The 13238-nt window shown below is 40.5% G+C and overlaps 1 protein-coding gene across 50 annotated transcripts in view; it reads left to right on the forward strand.

Annotated features, from left to right (window-relative positions):
• EPB41L3 (erythrocyte membrane protein band 4.1 like 3) overlaps positions 1-13238 on the forward strand; it is a 904669-nt gene that overhangs the window by 807542 nt on the left and 83889 nt on the right. For all 50 annotated transcript variants that reach the window (XM_085606055.1, XM_085606026.1, XM_085606030.1 and 47 more), the window contains one exon: positions 10052-10138. In XM_085606055.1, the coding sequence (XP_085462181.1) occupies positions 10052-10138 (87 nt within the window). The remainder of the gene's footprint in view (positions 1-10051; positions 10139-13238) is intronic.

Below are 13238 nucleotides of genomic sequence, written 5' to 3' on the forward strand. Positions count from 1 at the left end.
TAGGCAAAGGGGGCATTTCTCGCATATATCGTACCCTAGTCAATAACACCCCTACCTCCCTAGATAGGCTGAGGGGACAATGGGTAGAATGGGTTGGACCCCTTGATGAAGCGGACTGGCGCGATGCTCTCATGGCACCCAGGACAGTCACCGCCTCCGCCAAACTTAAGCTGATCCAGCTCTACTATCTGCATGCCGCGTATCTCACTCCCCTGCGCCTTCACCGAGCGGGCCTACGCCCAAATTGTCCCCGCTTGGAACGCTACTGGAGGGCTATTGAGGAGGAGCTCACGGAAGTCCTGGGCTGGGGGATCCCCCACGATCCGGGCCACTCTTTACTGGGGATCATGGACGGGTTGAATGGGTCCAGAAATTAAAAGATATTTTTTAATACAGCCATGGTTGTTGCCAAACGGGACATAGCTGCGGCCTGGAAAAGTCCTGACCCGCCTGACCTTGGGAAATGGCGAAGAGGGGTGGACTGGTGCGCAACCCAGGAGAATGCCCTCTACCTGGCCAGAGGATGTGCCAAAAAATATCAAAGGGTGTGGGGAAAGTGGTTGGGTACTGTGGAAGGCTCCCCTTAAGCTGGTTATGGGTTACACAATGACATTAATATGGGAAACCCTTCCTAACGTGCTGGCGGCGAAGGGGTACGCACTACCATGCTCACGAGTATGCGATTTTGATGGGATGTGTACACGTGGTTTGCCTTGTATGCAATCACAAATTTGATATACTGTCCTCCGTGCAATTGCTGATTTGTTGTATGTTTCTTGTAAACAATAATATTGAGTATCAAAAAAAAAAAAGGTTAGCCCAAGAATGCATCCTTAAATTCTTACCTAAAGTGGTTTAAGTGTTTCATATTAACCTAACTATAACTCTACCGTCTTTCTTCCAAAAGCGAAGGAAAACATCGAAAAGTCTTTGTAAAATTTGTAGAACATACACTGCAACCACTAAGTACGGCTGTCATTAAAGGTACGCATTGCAAGATGGCTAGTACAAATATCACTGAGTACTGTTATAAGTTAGTGAACTCACTAGTAGAAGTCAAATCAGGGGCACTTTCTACTAGAAAGAAAGGAGCAAAATACTTTTTATGTCTAATGTCTCTCCACACAATATTTGCATGGCAGCAACATGGCCGTCTAAACATACGTTCGCAAAACAGTATTGTGTGAATGTAGAAAAACACAAAGGAGCAGCAGTGAGTCAGTGATTGTTGAGACATTTATTTAGTTCCACTCCCTCTTCAGACCCTACTCCTCAGGAGACCTAAACTGCTAAACAATTGATGCACGGCATGTGAACCTTGAAGAGATTTCACTCTGCAAATTAAACTTCCTACTTACCTGTACGAATGGTTTTCCTCCTTCAAGCTCTTCTAGAGTCCCATGTGATACGCCTATCTCCCCAATGAAGGAGGAAAGTCGTACATCATTAAAAAAAATATATAAAACAAAATCTAAAATGGAGGTTTATGTTAAGGGGCATTGTGGGCTCATGGTTGACTTCACGGTGAGTTCTATAAATTCTGCCTATCTTAATGCCCATCTCAGTGGAAAAAAGGTTTCCATTTAAACACTTCTGGCCCTAACCATTAGATATCCAAATGATGCACATCATGGGAGTTTCGAAGAGCTTCAAGGTGCAAAAGCATTCAGGAAAGTAACTGGTTTCTTATCTTGCGTTTTGTAGGACATAAATCTAAACCAATGGTGCCATGAAGGTCGCTTATGGTTTTTAAAGACACTAAAAAAGATGAGACTGCCCCATTAAAAGACAGGTTCTAATGCATTATGGTCACTGCTAATTTATCCAAGCAATTTCAACTGTATTCATCAGATACAGTTTAATGCTGTAGATCCTCCTGTTGTAAGATATTGAAGGCACATGTTTGTCCTATTTTGAAGCAACTTTATACTTTTGTTTAGGAAAATATTAGAAATTTGTATCACTGCAAATTGAAAGGAATGTGTTTTGCTTAACAGGAGTCTTGATTTTGCGCACTTGGTGTATGCAGGGCTGTTCATGAACAATATATATTTAACTTCCCATAAAAAAAATAATTAAAACAATTATATATATACATATATATATATATACACATATGTATATTATCTACTGGCGGTCGCCAGTAGATAGTTATAGTTAGGACCGAGTTTCCATAGGAAATCTGAAAATTCTATTTTGAATAACTTTGGTGCCGGTTGACGAATCCTCGCGAAATTTTCAAAACTAATGGGGCGCTCAGCTCCTACCCTCAAAGTCTCGGGCTGATTCGTCAAGCGGGGGCTGAGAAAAAAGGGGGGTCCCAAAACGCGTCTTCCCCATGCATTTTCCCATAGGACCTTTAGTCGAAGGTACAGCCCGAACGGCTGAACAGAATTACTTGAAATTTGGCAAAGAGGTAGTCCTCAGGTCAGGCATGTGCCTTTTGCATATATGGTGTCAATCTGTTCAGTAGTTCCTGAGAAAATTGCAGTTAAAAGTACATAAATATCTATAAGCGCGCACCGTGCATGCACGGTGCACGCACCATACCGTGCGCGAGCGTAATTCTGATTGGTGGTTACATGTCAGTCAACATTCGAATCGGTCGAAATCAGGAAGTGTCGGCTGCCATTTTGTGTGTATTGTGTGTGACAGTGAAAAAGAAAGGTGGAGAACGTGAAAAGGGGGCAGGGTAGAGTTCCTGACCCCCTAGCCTTTGTCAGGGGGTCCCTGAAGAACCCCGAAGGGTGAAAAAAACATTTTATTTTTTTTTCGAAAAATCGCGGGGTGCGCGCACCGTGCGCGCACGGTGAAAAACCTTAAAAAAAGAAAAAAAAACATTTTAAACAAGCCATTCCATATTACAGGATACAGTCAATCTATAACTATATACATAGGTAGGTTATTGTAAAATAAATATATAAAAAATATAATAATACATACATAACTTAGCATTTAAAAAACCTTACAAATTCACTTAAAAAACCATAGGTTTCACACACGTTATAGTTAGGAATTAGCATTTAAAAAACCTTGCAAATTCACTTATAAAACCATAGGTTTCACACGTTATAGTTAGCTGGACATTTCACTCGTAAAAAACCATTGAAATTCCCCCATTATAGTTAGTTCAGATAACTATAACTCGCGCGACCGCCACTCTATCACAAGGATGATGTCATCAGTGATGTCATGAGTGATGCCACTGACCATGTCATGAGTGATGTAATATGTGACGTCATGAGCAGTGGATTGCGGGTGCGCGAGTTATAGTTATCTGAACTAACTATAACGGGGGAATTTCAATGGTTTTTTACGAGTGAAATGTCCAGCTAACTATAACATGTGTGAAACCTATGGTTTTTTAAGTGAATATATATATATTACCTACTGGCGGTCGCCAGTAGGTAGTTATAGTTAGGACCCTGTTTCCATAGGAAATCCGCAACATTCTATTTTGAATAACTTTGGCGCCGGTCGACGAATCCTCGCGAATTTCTCAAAATAGGTGGGGCGCTACGCTTCGCTCCTACCCTGAAAGTCTCGGGGGGATTCGTCAAGCGGGGGCTGATATAAAAGGGGGGTCCCAAAACGCGTTTTTCCCATGCATTTTTCCATAGGACCTTTAGACAGGGCTACAGCCCGAACGGCTGAACAGAATTACTAGAAATTTGGCAGAGAGGTAGTCCTCAGGTCAAGGAAGTGCCTTTTGTAGGTTTGGTGTAAATCTGTTCAGTAGATTCTGAGAAAATAGCCTTTAAATCAATATATATATCTGAGCCAGCTTACGGTACGCTTACCGTAAGCTTACCGTACGCGTACGGTGGCGTGCGCGAGCGCGATTCTGATTGGCTGTTACATCTAAGTAAACATTCGAATCGGTCGAAACCAGGAAGCGGCGGCCGCCATTTTCTCTCTCGCACTCTGAGGGGGGGGGCTGTAAACAAAGGCAAAAAACATATAAAGGGGCTGTTTAGACAGCGCCCATGCACATAGCCATGTTAGTTGAGTCCTCAAAGATCCCCCAAGGCCAAAAACGGTAAATTTTTATTTTTTGAAAATTTCGCCGATTACGCTTACCGTACGCGTACGGTGCGCTTACGCTAAAAATTTTAATAAAAAAAAAAAACACTCTCTGTGCATGGCATATTATTGTCATCACTTACAAATTAAATTTAACAGATTACCTATCACAAGGAAGCGCATAATATGTCTTCCATGTGCGCACGGTGCGCCCACCTTGCGTGTACGGCACTAACTGCGTAAAGTGGGCGCGCGGTGCGCGAAGCGCACCGCGTGCTCACTGTGCGTGCACGGTGCGCGAAGCGCACCGTGCGCGCACGGAACGAACTGCGTTAAGTGGGCGTGCACGCCACGAATGGCGTAAAGTAACTTAGCATTTAAAAAACCGTACAAATTCACTGAAAAAACCATAGGTTTCACACACGTTATAGTTAGGAATTAGCATTTAAAAAACCTTGCAAATTCACTGAAAAAACCATAGGTTTCAGACATGTTATAGTTAGCGGAAATTTTACTGATAAAAAACCAATGAAATTCCCCCGTTATAGTTAGTGCAGGCAACTATAACTCACGCGACCGCAATCTTCTGCTGATGACATATGTGTCTTTATGAAAAAAAAATATTTGTAAGATATGTATAGCTAAAAATTTATGGAAGAAGACATGGGCAAATAAGTGTCTAAATACAGTATTAGCATCAGCAGAGGATTGCGGTCGCGTGAGTTATAGTTGCCTGCACTAACTATAACGGGGGAATTTCATTGGTTTTTTATCAGTAAAATTTCCGCTAACTATAACATGTCTGAAACCTATGGTTTTTACAGTGAATATATATATATATATATACACACACATACATATATATATTTAAAAAAATCAAATGGGCGGAGAGTTGATCTCAGCCCACACGACAAGAGCCCTCCATCAGAGATTCTTCTGTTAAATGGCATTTTGTTAATGTTAGTGCTGTTGCTTTGGGAAATGTTGAAAGTCTGCAGAAATGATATACAATAAATTAAGATTTTACACGTAACTTTCAACATTTTATCTTGGAGATATTACTAAATTGAGGGTAAAGCCATACCCTCTCCTTCCCCCAAACTGCTCACGTTTTGGCCAGAGGCAGGCACAGTTCAGTAAATTCTCATTTTGAACGAGGCATTGAAGTAAAAGCTCTCTGTCTCTTCTGGCGGATTTGTAACCTGGTGTTGGCAAACTCAGGGGATGTACGATGACACTGATGTATTTTCCTTAAACTATTGTATGCTAAAGCAGATTCTGTTTTGATCAGCTCTTCAATATAATATCTTGCATAGATGGCATAAATAATGTGCATGAAAATATAAATTTCTCATGGTCATATTTTAAAATTAGTAGTGGGCCTCATTTGGAGCTTGTCAGAAATTGGGAACACTTTGTGCCTGATTCTGATGCGGTTAGGAAACCTTCCCGATCTCATTGGTTTGGAAATAGTTCCTGACCGACTCGACTCTGGAGAGTCCGACCGACCGAGTATGATGCATCCGGATGCTTCCAGATACGATTAGGTTAGACTCCTACTGACTTCTATGGGAGCCTATGTTCCTCACCACATCGTAATCTTGCCCTCGGTCGGGAAGACACGTTCCTGATACGATTTGGAAGGAGCAAATGACGTTAGGAGGCCTTCCTAACCGCATCGTAATCGGGCCCTAGGTGGGAATGCTTTCCTAACCGGATCGCAATCGGGCCCTATGTGAAAAGTGGTTTTACGTTAATTTAACATGATTTTTGTATTTAAAGAAAAGTCATAGTGCAGCTTACAAATGGGGTAATAATGTTTTTCAAACCAGGAATTCGAATTAGCACCAGCAAAAAGCTAAAGGAGAAGACCCCGGCACTCAGCTGATTTATATACAACACACATTCAATTTGAAATTAATCATACGTACTACAAATACCAAATTATAGAGAGAGGAACCAATTCCCATGGGGAGTTTCACAAGACCAACAAGTGTAAGCTGTGAATTTAGTTTAATAATTTTAAAGCACAAAGCAAAACATCTTAGCATATTACATCAAAGACTTGAACAGACCATCAGACAGCATGTATATCCCAAGTCTTGTAGTTCTTATGAGTGCTTTTGACACGTAGAGTGTTCTTTCTGAAACAGCCAACGCGCGTTTCGTCACCACCGTGACTTCCTCAAGGCTGTAGAATAATAATAAAACAAGCATTGTAGTTCCTAAAGATTAATATCCAAATTCCTGTTACAATCCTTCGTATAGTGAAGATCCTTCCTAAACCCAGTTTAGTTTGATTTAAAAATCAGATATCAATAAAAGACACTGAACGCAATTGGCAGAGAGACTATTTAAGAACAGGTCCTGAAAACCATTTCACCCTCAGTGTGTAAGACAAGAAGTGAGTGAAGAAGGCATACACAAGAAAGAAAAGAAACAGTGTGTGGAGCATAGAACAAACTCAAAGGCAGAAGAAATAGTCATACCCAATAGAGAAGTGGTCAGGCTGAACCAAGGAGTGATCATATTTACACACCATAGCATAAGTCAATCAATCTAAGATGAAAGGTAGAGTATGTGAATCAGTGTCCCCTTCCTGAGTAAGTTGAGGATACAGATATCTAGAAGACAAGCCAGCCCCGAAAAAGAGAAACATAAATAAAGTGCTTATGTATTGCTCTGTCACCTTCAAAAATATTGTTCAAAGAAGTATTGTCGATGGCTATGATGGGCCCGATTCCCTATGTGTCCCCGGGGAGCAGTCCGTTGAATCCAAGCCTCACTGTCCCCTGTGATCGCAAAAAACGTGGCTGGAAAAAGAAAAAAGAGCGCAGTAGTCCTCACGGTAAAGGACAAAGTCTATTTGGCAGTAAGAGAGTTCGGGTATGACCCTGCCTCTCCCGATCTTTAAACAAGCCAAGCATTTACCTATAAATGTCTTACAGTCTGATGTGAAGCATATTATGCTTTGGGGGGCCGTTTACAACCTCCAAGATTCTGTCAAATTTGCAGCTTCCATAAGCCAGACGTGATATTACACAGTTTGGTAGTGACTGCATGTAACACAAATAGAGAGGGTAGATATAGGTCAGTAATATACAGTGAACAAACCTAAAATAACAAGCCTGTTAAAACGTAAGTAAATCATATATGTGTGACTTACACGCACTCAAGTGTTTAAGAAACACTAATTTTTAAGATCCAGAAGTACTGAATGTCTCTTGTCGTTCGAGCCCAATAAAAGCATCTAAGAACAACAAAAAGAGTGTGTACATTAGAATACAACCTGCAGACATAGACCAACTTAGTCTTGGAGAAAGTTGTCTCCATGTTGGAAACAAACTGGTTAAAAGAATAATTAAAATCTGAAGGAGAGCACTTACACGGTCCACAGCGAGCTAAATTTGCTCTGCTGTTCTTCAAGTCTCCCGTAGAATCTTCTTAAGGAACCATGATAAGGTCCTAGGATATATAAGAAAAGTTTTATTTGAGAAGTGAAAGTCGAAATCATTTAGGCTAATAATCCAAAGTTTAAGGACTGTTATTGGCAGTTCTTACTCCATGTAAAAACGCGGAGAGAGAATAGTTCAAATTTTGGCCAGCCTTGGTACTGTAATTTCTCCCATCAAAGTTAGGATCAAACAAACCTCCTGTCAGGCACCACACTATCCGATACACTTACCCTTAGTCACTAGCGTATTTGAATATTAGCATTAGTATTTTTGGCCATTCAGTAGTCGGCATTGAAGAGATTGTGCGTCTAGCAGCTCATTACATTAATGTCAAACCCAAAAAACATGTCAAGCAGTAAGAATACGCTCGCATTAGTTGTAGCCAAATAACGAGTAAATCTCAAAGTCAAATTTAGACAAATTTAGACACTACCAGGTAAAACGAAACCGTGACCAGCAATGGCCGTCCACAGAAATCCCATTAAGTGTAACGCTGACTAAAGCAAATACCTTCTGTTAAGCAGAGTGTCGTCCTTAAAGTTCCGTCGTCCTGCAACAGGCAGCGTTGCTCGTAGTTGTGTTTATATACCCATTACGTACCGGAAGAGAAACTGACATCGGATCGAAGTTCGTGAACCCGTGCCGAAATTCGAAGACGGGCTAATGTACCTAAGTGCGGGCGCCATATTGAGATGTGTAAAACAACCTTAACGATATTTGTTTGGTTGTTTAACTATCGACCCATTGTTTTAACATATTGAAATGTACCTAAAGATAGGTAATCCTCATTGTATACGAGCGGATTCAATACACTTGTCTTCAAAATCTATAGTGATTTAACAGTGCGAGCGCCATGTTCAAGTGTTAAAGTAAATACTTAGACCATTCAGAAAGTATATTACGGTTGCTCGTAACCCGATGTGTAGAGGGTTAAGACCTCAGAAAGTGTGGTACATAGTAATCGCGATACACGATATGTATATGTTAGAGATGTCAGTACATAAGTTGGTTTTGAGAAGAAGAATAAGCGGAAGGTGCACAAAGTTTAGAGGGAGAATGTAGAGAGACCCCCGTCCGCCTTGATCCAAGAGTTTAATAGTCCAATCTGTCAGTTGGTGTCTATAAATTCCCGAATCGGCCATTAGAGGAATACTTTCCAGAGAGAACAAAACATACATTTGCACGTATTTCTTTGCGCACAATTCTCATTGAATACAATTGTCATCCAATACACAATGGCATTAACCATAATTAAGCGAAGTTAACCCCCCGTCTGTTTTAGTTTTAGGATTCAATAAATACAGGGGTCAACATTCCTGTGTTCACAAGCTGGTGCTAATTTGTTACCTTTAAATGCTGAAAAATTGGTGGAAATACTGCTTGTTACCACTCATGTATTTTTAATTCACTGTAAAATCGTGATTACTGTTTGTAGTAATGCAGTTGCCAGCATCATATTACTTGGAGGGACACATACTCATAGTGAAGTCCTCAGTGAACGTTTGTGACAAGGGACAGATGTCATAGTTGCTGCTGTTCGGATTTGTCACTAATCATTTTTTGCAATGTCCTCACTTCCTGGCCTTACACGCATACAAGAGCATTTGTTAGGTCTGGTGTTAGCCTAGACCTTTTGATTTTAGTAAAATTAAACATAAAATAATTCTAAAATTAGTATACAGGATTTCACCAAGCCATCATTATCCATTGGTCTCTTGTGTCATTCACATTTTGCTTTCGACAATCACCTTATAGGGCATGGGACAATGGGTCAGCCCGCCTGAGCTATTGCTCTTTTCACTGACATTGTCTGGCTATACTCAGAGTGCACTTCCACCAAAAAAGCAGTCCCCTTGAGTTCTGGGAGTATAGTGTTAATTTGTACATATGTTTAAAGGAATAGATAGATAGATAGATAGATAGATAGATAGATAGATAGATAGATAGATAGATAGATAGATAGATAGATAGATAGATAGATAGATAGATAGATAGATAGAGTCTGCTAGGGTCCGGCACCTCTCCAAACACTGCTCCAGAAACCTTATTACCAAAATATTCAAACACTGCCTTCCATGAGTGCATACCAGTGATGTCCATTTAATAATAAAGATTACAAAAACTTTAAATAACAAAACCAAAGAGCTGGCAACCGACACTAGACCTTTTGGTATTCCTATCCTTGGGATCATCCACGAACCCATAGTTTGGCGTCTATCATAGATACTCCTGCCCCATATTGCCATTTGTTTTCTGAGTCTCTTGCCACCTGTGGTTTCAATATCATGTAGATGCAGCACTTTTCAATGTAGGAATACATAAATAACATTGGCCAACATTAATCATAAGATGTGCAACTGTTCATCAGATTCACATGCATGCCTGGAAGTAGGCACAGGAGCTTGTTTTGTAAATGTTTGCATATATCACGGTTGTACAGTAATTTTGAGTAGTAGTCATTTGCAGCTCTTAGAAATGAGAGAAATGTGGTTTGACGCTCTGTATAAAAAACAATTGACTATGTTATCTATCCATAATTATTTTTTGACCCTCTCGTTTCCATTCTCTGACAGAAAATTGAGTCAAAGAGTGGTGCGGAGTCCAGTGCCGGCGAACTGAAGCAGGACAGTTGGCAAGAAACCCAGGACAAGGCCTTGCAGGTAGTTCATGAAACAGATCTGGCGGAGGAGAGCCGTGTGTTGAATGTGCATGCTTGTGGCTGTGCTGCTGGGCAGTGGAATACTTCTTTGCAGGCTCTACCTGATTGTATTGTAAAAGGGATTGAGGGCTCTGCTCTCAGCGAGGAAACCATAGGCAAAGGGGAACTTCTTGCTAAAGCTGTTACCAATCTGGAGAAGACAGCAGCAGCTTTCCCTCACACACAAGAGGAGTAGCAGAATGCTAACCCCCAGGCTTTTGAGCCTGTGGATGGGAGTCTTCACTTTGAGGTAAATAGCTGCTCATTATTTTTGACTGAATGCATACGCTGTAGTGCATCACTTACACTTGAAAGTAAGTTAAAGTTTGATAGGTTCATACAAGTTGTTTCTCCTTTGCCGTGCTTTGCCTATAGCTGCATTGGGACTTTGGGTGCGGCTTTCTGTTTTTTATTAGAGCAGTGCTTCTTGTGCAGTGCTGTCATTGGTTTTGTTATGGCTGCCTAGCAAATTTGCGTTCTATAAATGCTGCACAATAACTATAAGCCGTCAATTAACCATTAGAAAAACACATGATCTGATTAGCTTTCCTCATGATTTTGGTCCAGTATTAGGTAAATGGCGGGCGGACAGGCTTCCAAACTTAGTGCTTCTCTTGCGTTTTGTACAAGACTCACTACAGTTACTTTTCCTGTGTGTTTTTTGTCTTCCTGGTTTGTTTTCACTGACATATAGTTACGGAATGCTCGAGAAATAAGTTAAAAATAATAATATCCGAATATATAGGAATACTTCATGATATAAACATATTGAAACTAATATCCTCAGACTTAATTGTGGCCTATCGTAAATCATTTTTCGCTAATGTCTCCCTTTTTTGTAAACATGATCGTCCTAAGCAGATTTGCCAATTCCTTTCTTAATCATGGGCTGGTTTATGTGGGACTCGGAAATGTGAATAATAACATCTTGTTTTGTGTTTCCACCAACAGTCGTAGTAACACGAACTTCATATATGTCACCTAAGCTTAAAATATTCATATTCCCTAAACTCCCCTTACCTTTTAAAACGTCAGCTCTCTGAGCTTTTACATTTATAATGACTAAATGTGTTTGTCTTCGCTCCTCTAACCAATAGTTAATTAACTCAAATGCGCTGTTTATTTAAATTAAATTTACCCTCACACCGAAATATCCATGAAATATCCATGGGTGTATGTCTTGCAGTTAAATGTCAAGGTAAATGGCATGTGGCAAACTTTGTGAAGCAGTGACACAATTCTTAGCATAGAGGTGAAATGCACTCTCCATAGTCTGCAACAAAATCTGCTTTCTTAATAGCAAAAATGGTTATGTTATCTGCAGTCCTAAAAAGGAGTCCTCATACTTTATAGACAGAGAATTTTGAACAGCATTAGCTCTTTTTGAGGAAATAAAGAATCATATTTTCCCATCTAAGCTCCAAGGAACTTACTTTATTTTACTCAATTTATTAGAACCAAAACCACATTTGGATCAAAATTGGTTAGTGAGAGGTTGTGCAAAATCAGTTTTCTCTACTTTTGTGTGATTTAACATTTTACAAACCAGACAATAGAATTATAGGCCAGGATGTGAGACCTATTCTAAGGGTGATTGTCCAGTCCTATGTTAGTGGGCACTATGCTATGTTTGTACTGTTGTTTATCACTGATGTTGCAGGACCACAACACTATTTCACTCCATTTGGATAACCAAGTTACTCTCATTACACACTTGACTCTTCAAGGGTAGTGAAAACAGTAAGTCAAAGCTTTCCCTAAGTGGTGGGCTGGCTATAAACAAGATTTAAGCAAAAATAGTCCAGTGCTAACTGGGGTAAACCTGGACTGGAATTCAGGCTACACATTAAGGGCCGGATTTACATTTTGGCGGACAGGTTAAACCGTCACAACCGTAATGAATATCCCATCCGGCAAAATCGAAATCCCATAGAAAATAGTGGCATTTAGATTTCATGTCATGGGATATCCAATACCATTGTGACAGAGTAACCCATCCACCGAAATCTAAGTTAGGCCCTAAGTACGTATCTTATTTCAATGGGGAAACAAATGACTTCACTTGTATATCTTCTGTAAAACAAAAACTTTCATATCTGTCTATGTCTATGTAGGGGTATTTATAAAGTGCAGCTGCTACTCCAAGGAGGGCCCTGGCGCTGGATGATGAAAAGTTGCGATGGGAGCAGGAAGGAGATTATGGGCTGGCTAAAAGCCATGTTTTCAGCTTCTTCCGGAACACAGACTTTCACTTAATGCTTCTAAGGGTCAGAGGAAGATTGTTTCAAAGGGACGGGCCCAGGAAGGAAAGGGATTTTCCCCCTGACCTAGCCTTTTTAATACGTGGGGTACTGGCTAGGAAAAAATTCGAGGAGCGGAGATTTCTCTGTGGGGCATAGAACAAGATCCTGTATTTTAAGAAGCCACAGCCCATTCCGTATAAGGCTTTGTGAGTCACAAGAAGTGTCTTAAAGATAATCTCACCTCTGCTACTATCATTTCCACTGTTACTTTAGGGTCTGCTACTAGAAAAACCTAAGTTATATCTCTGACAACTTTGAAGTATAATGTTGTGACAGCTAGTCCATCGTGTCCTGCTTCTCTTGTGGCTTGTGCAGGTGATGTTTCTCATTCACTTCACACTCCTGATACTTTGAGGCCATCAGATCCTGGGTAGAGGTCCTCTTTGCAAAAAAATCTTTTACTGCAAAAAAAATAAGGATCAACGCAAGCTTGAAGGAGCCTCTACCCTCCCCTAAAAAGAAAGTGTTTTGGCATGCCCAGGAGTAAGCAAGAGTGTTGCTGAATCCTGTGTTGGAAATTGTTTATCTGGCTTGCAAAACACTAGTCTCAGTCGCAGTTATGCCTGTATTCATGAACAAAAGGTTTAGTTGCTAATATATGAGAACATGTGTAAAGGTATCCATCTATATGGACCATCAACAGTAATGTTGTTGCCCTTACACAGATAAAAATAGGACTACTGTTTTGGGCGTTATTGCAGTGGACAAACGAGAGGATATATGTAAACATTGGATGAAACTCAGTATTTTCTCTCGGAC

This window comes from Triturus cristatus, chromosome 5_1 (assembly GCF_964204655.1).
Source record: "Triturus cristatus chromosome 5_1, aTriCri1.1, whole genome shotgun sequence".
In the NCBI taxonomy this organism is placed as follows: Eukaryota; Metazoa; Chordata; class Amphibia; order Caudata; family Salamandridae; genus Triturus; species Triturus cristatus.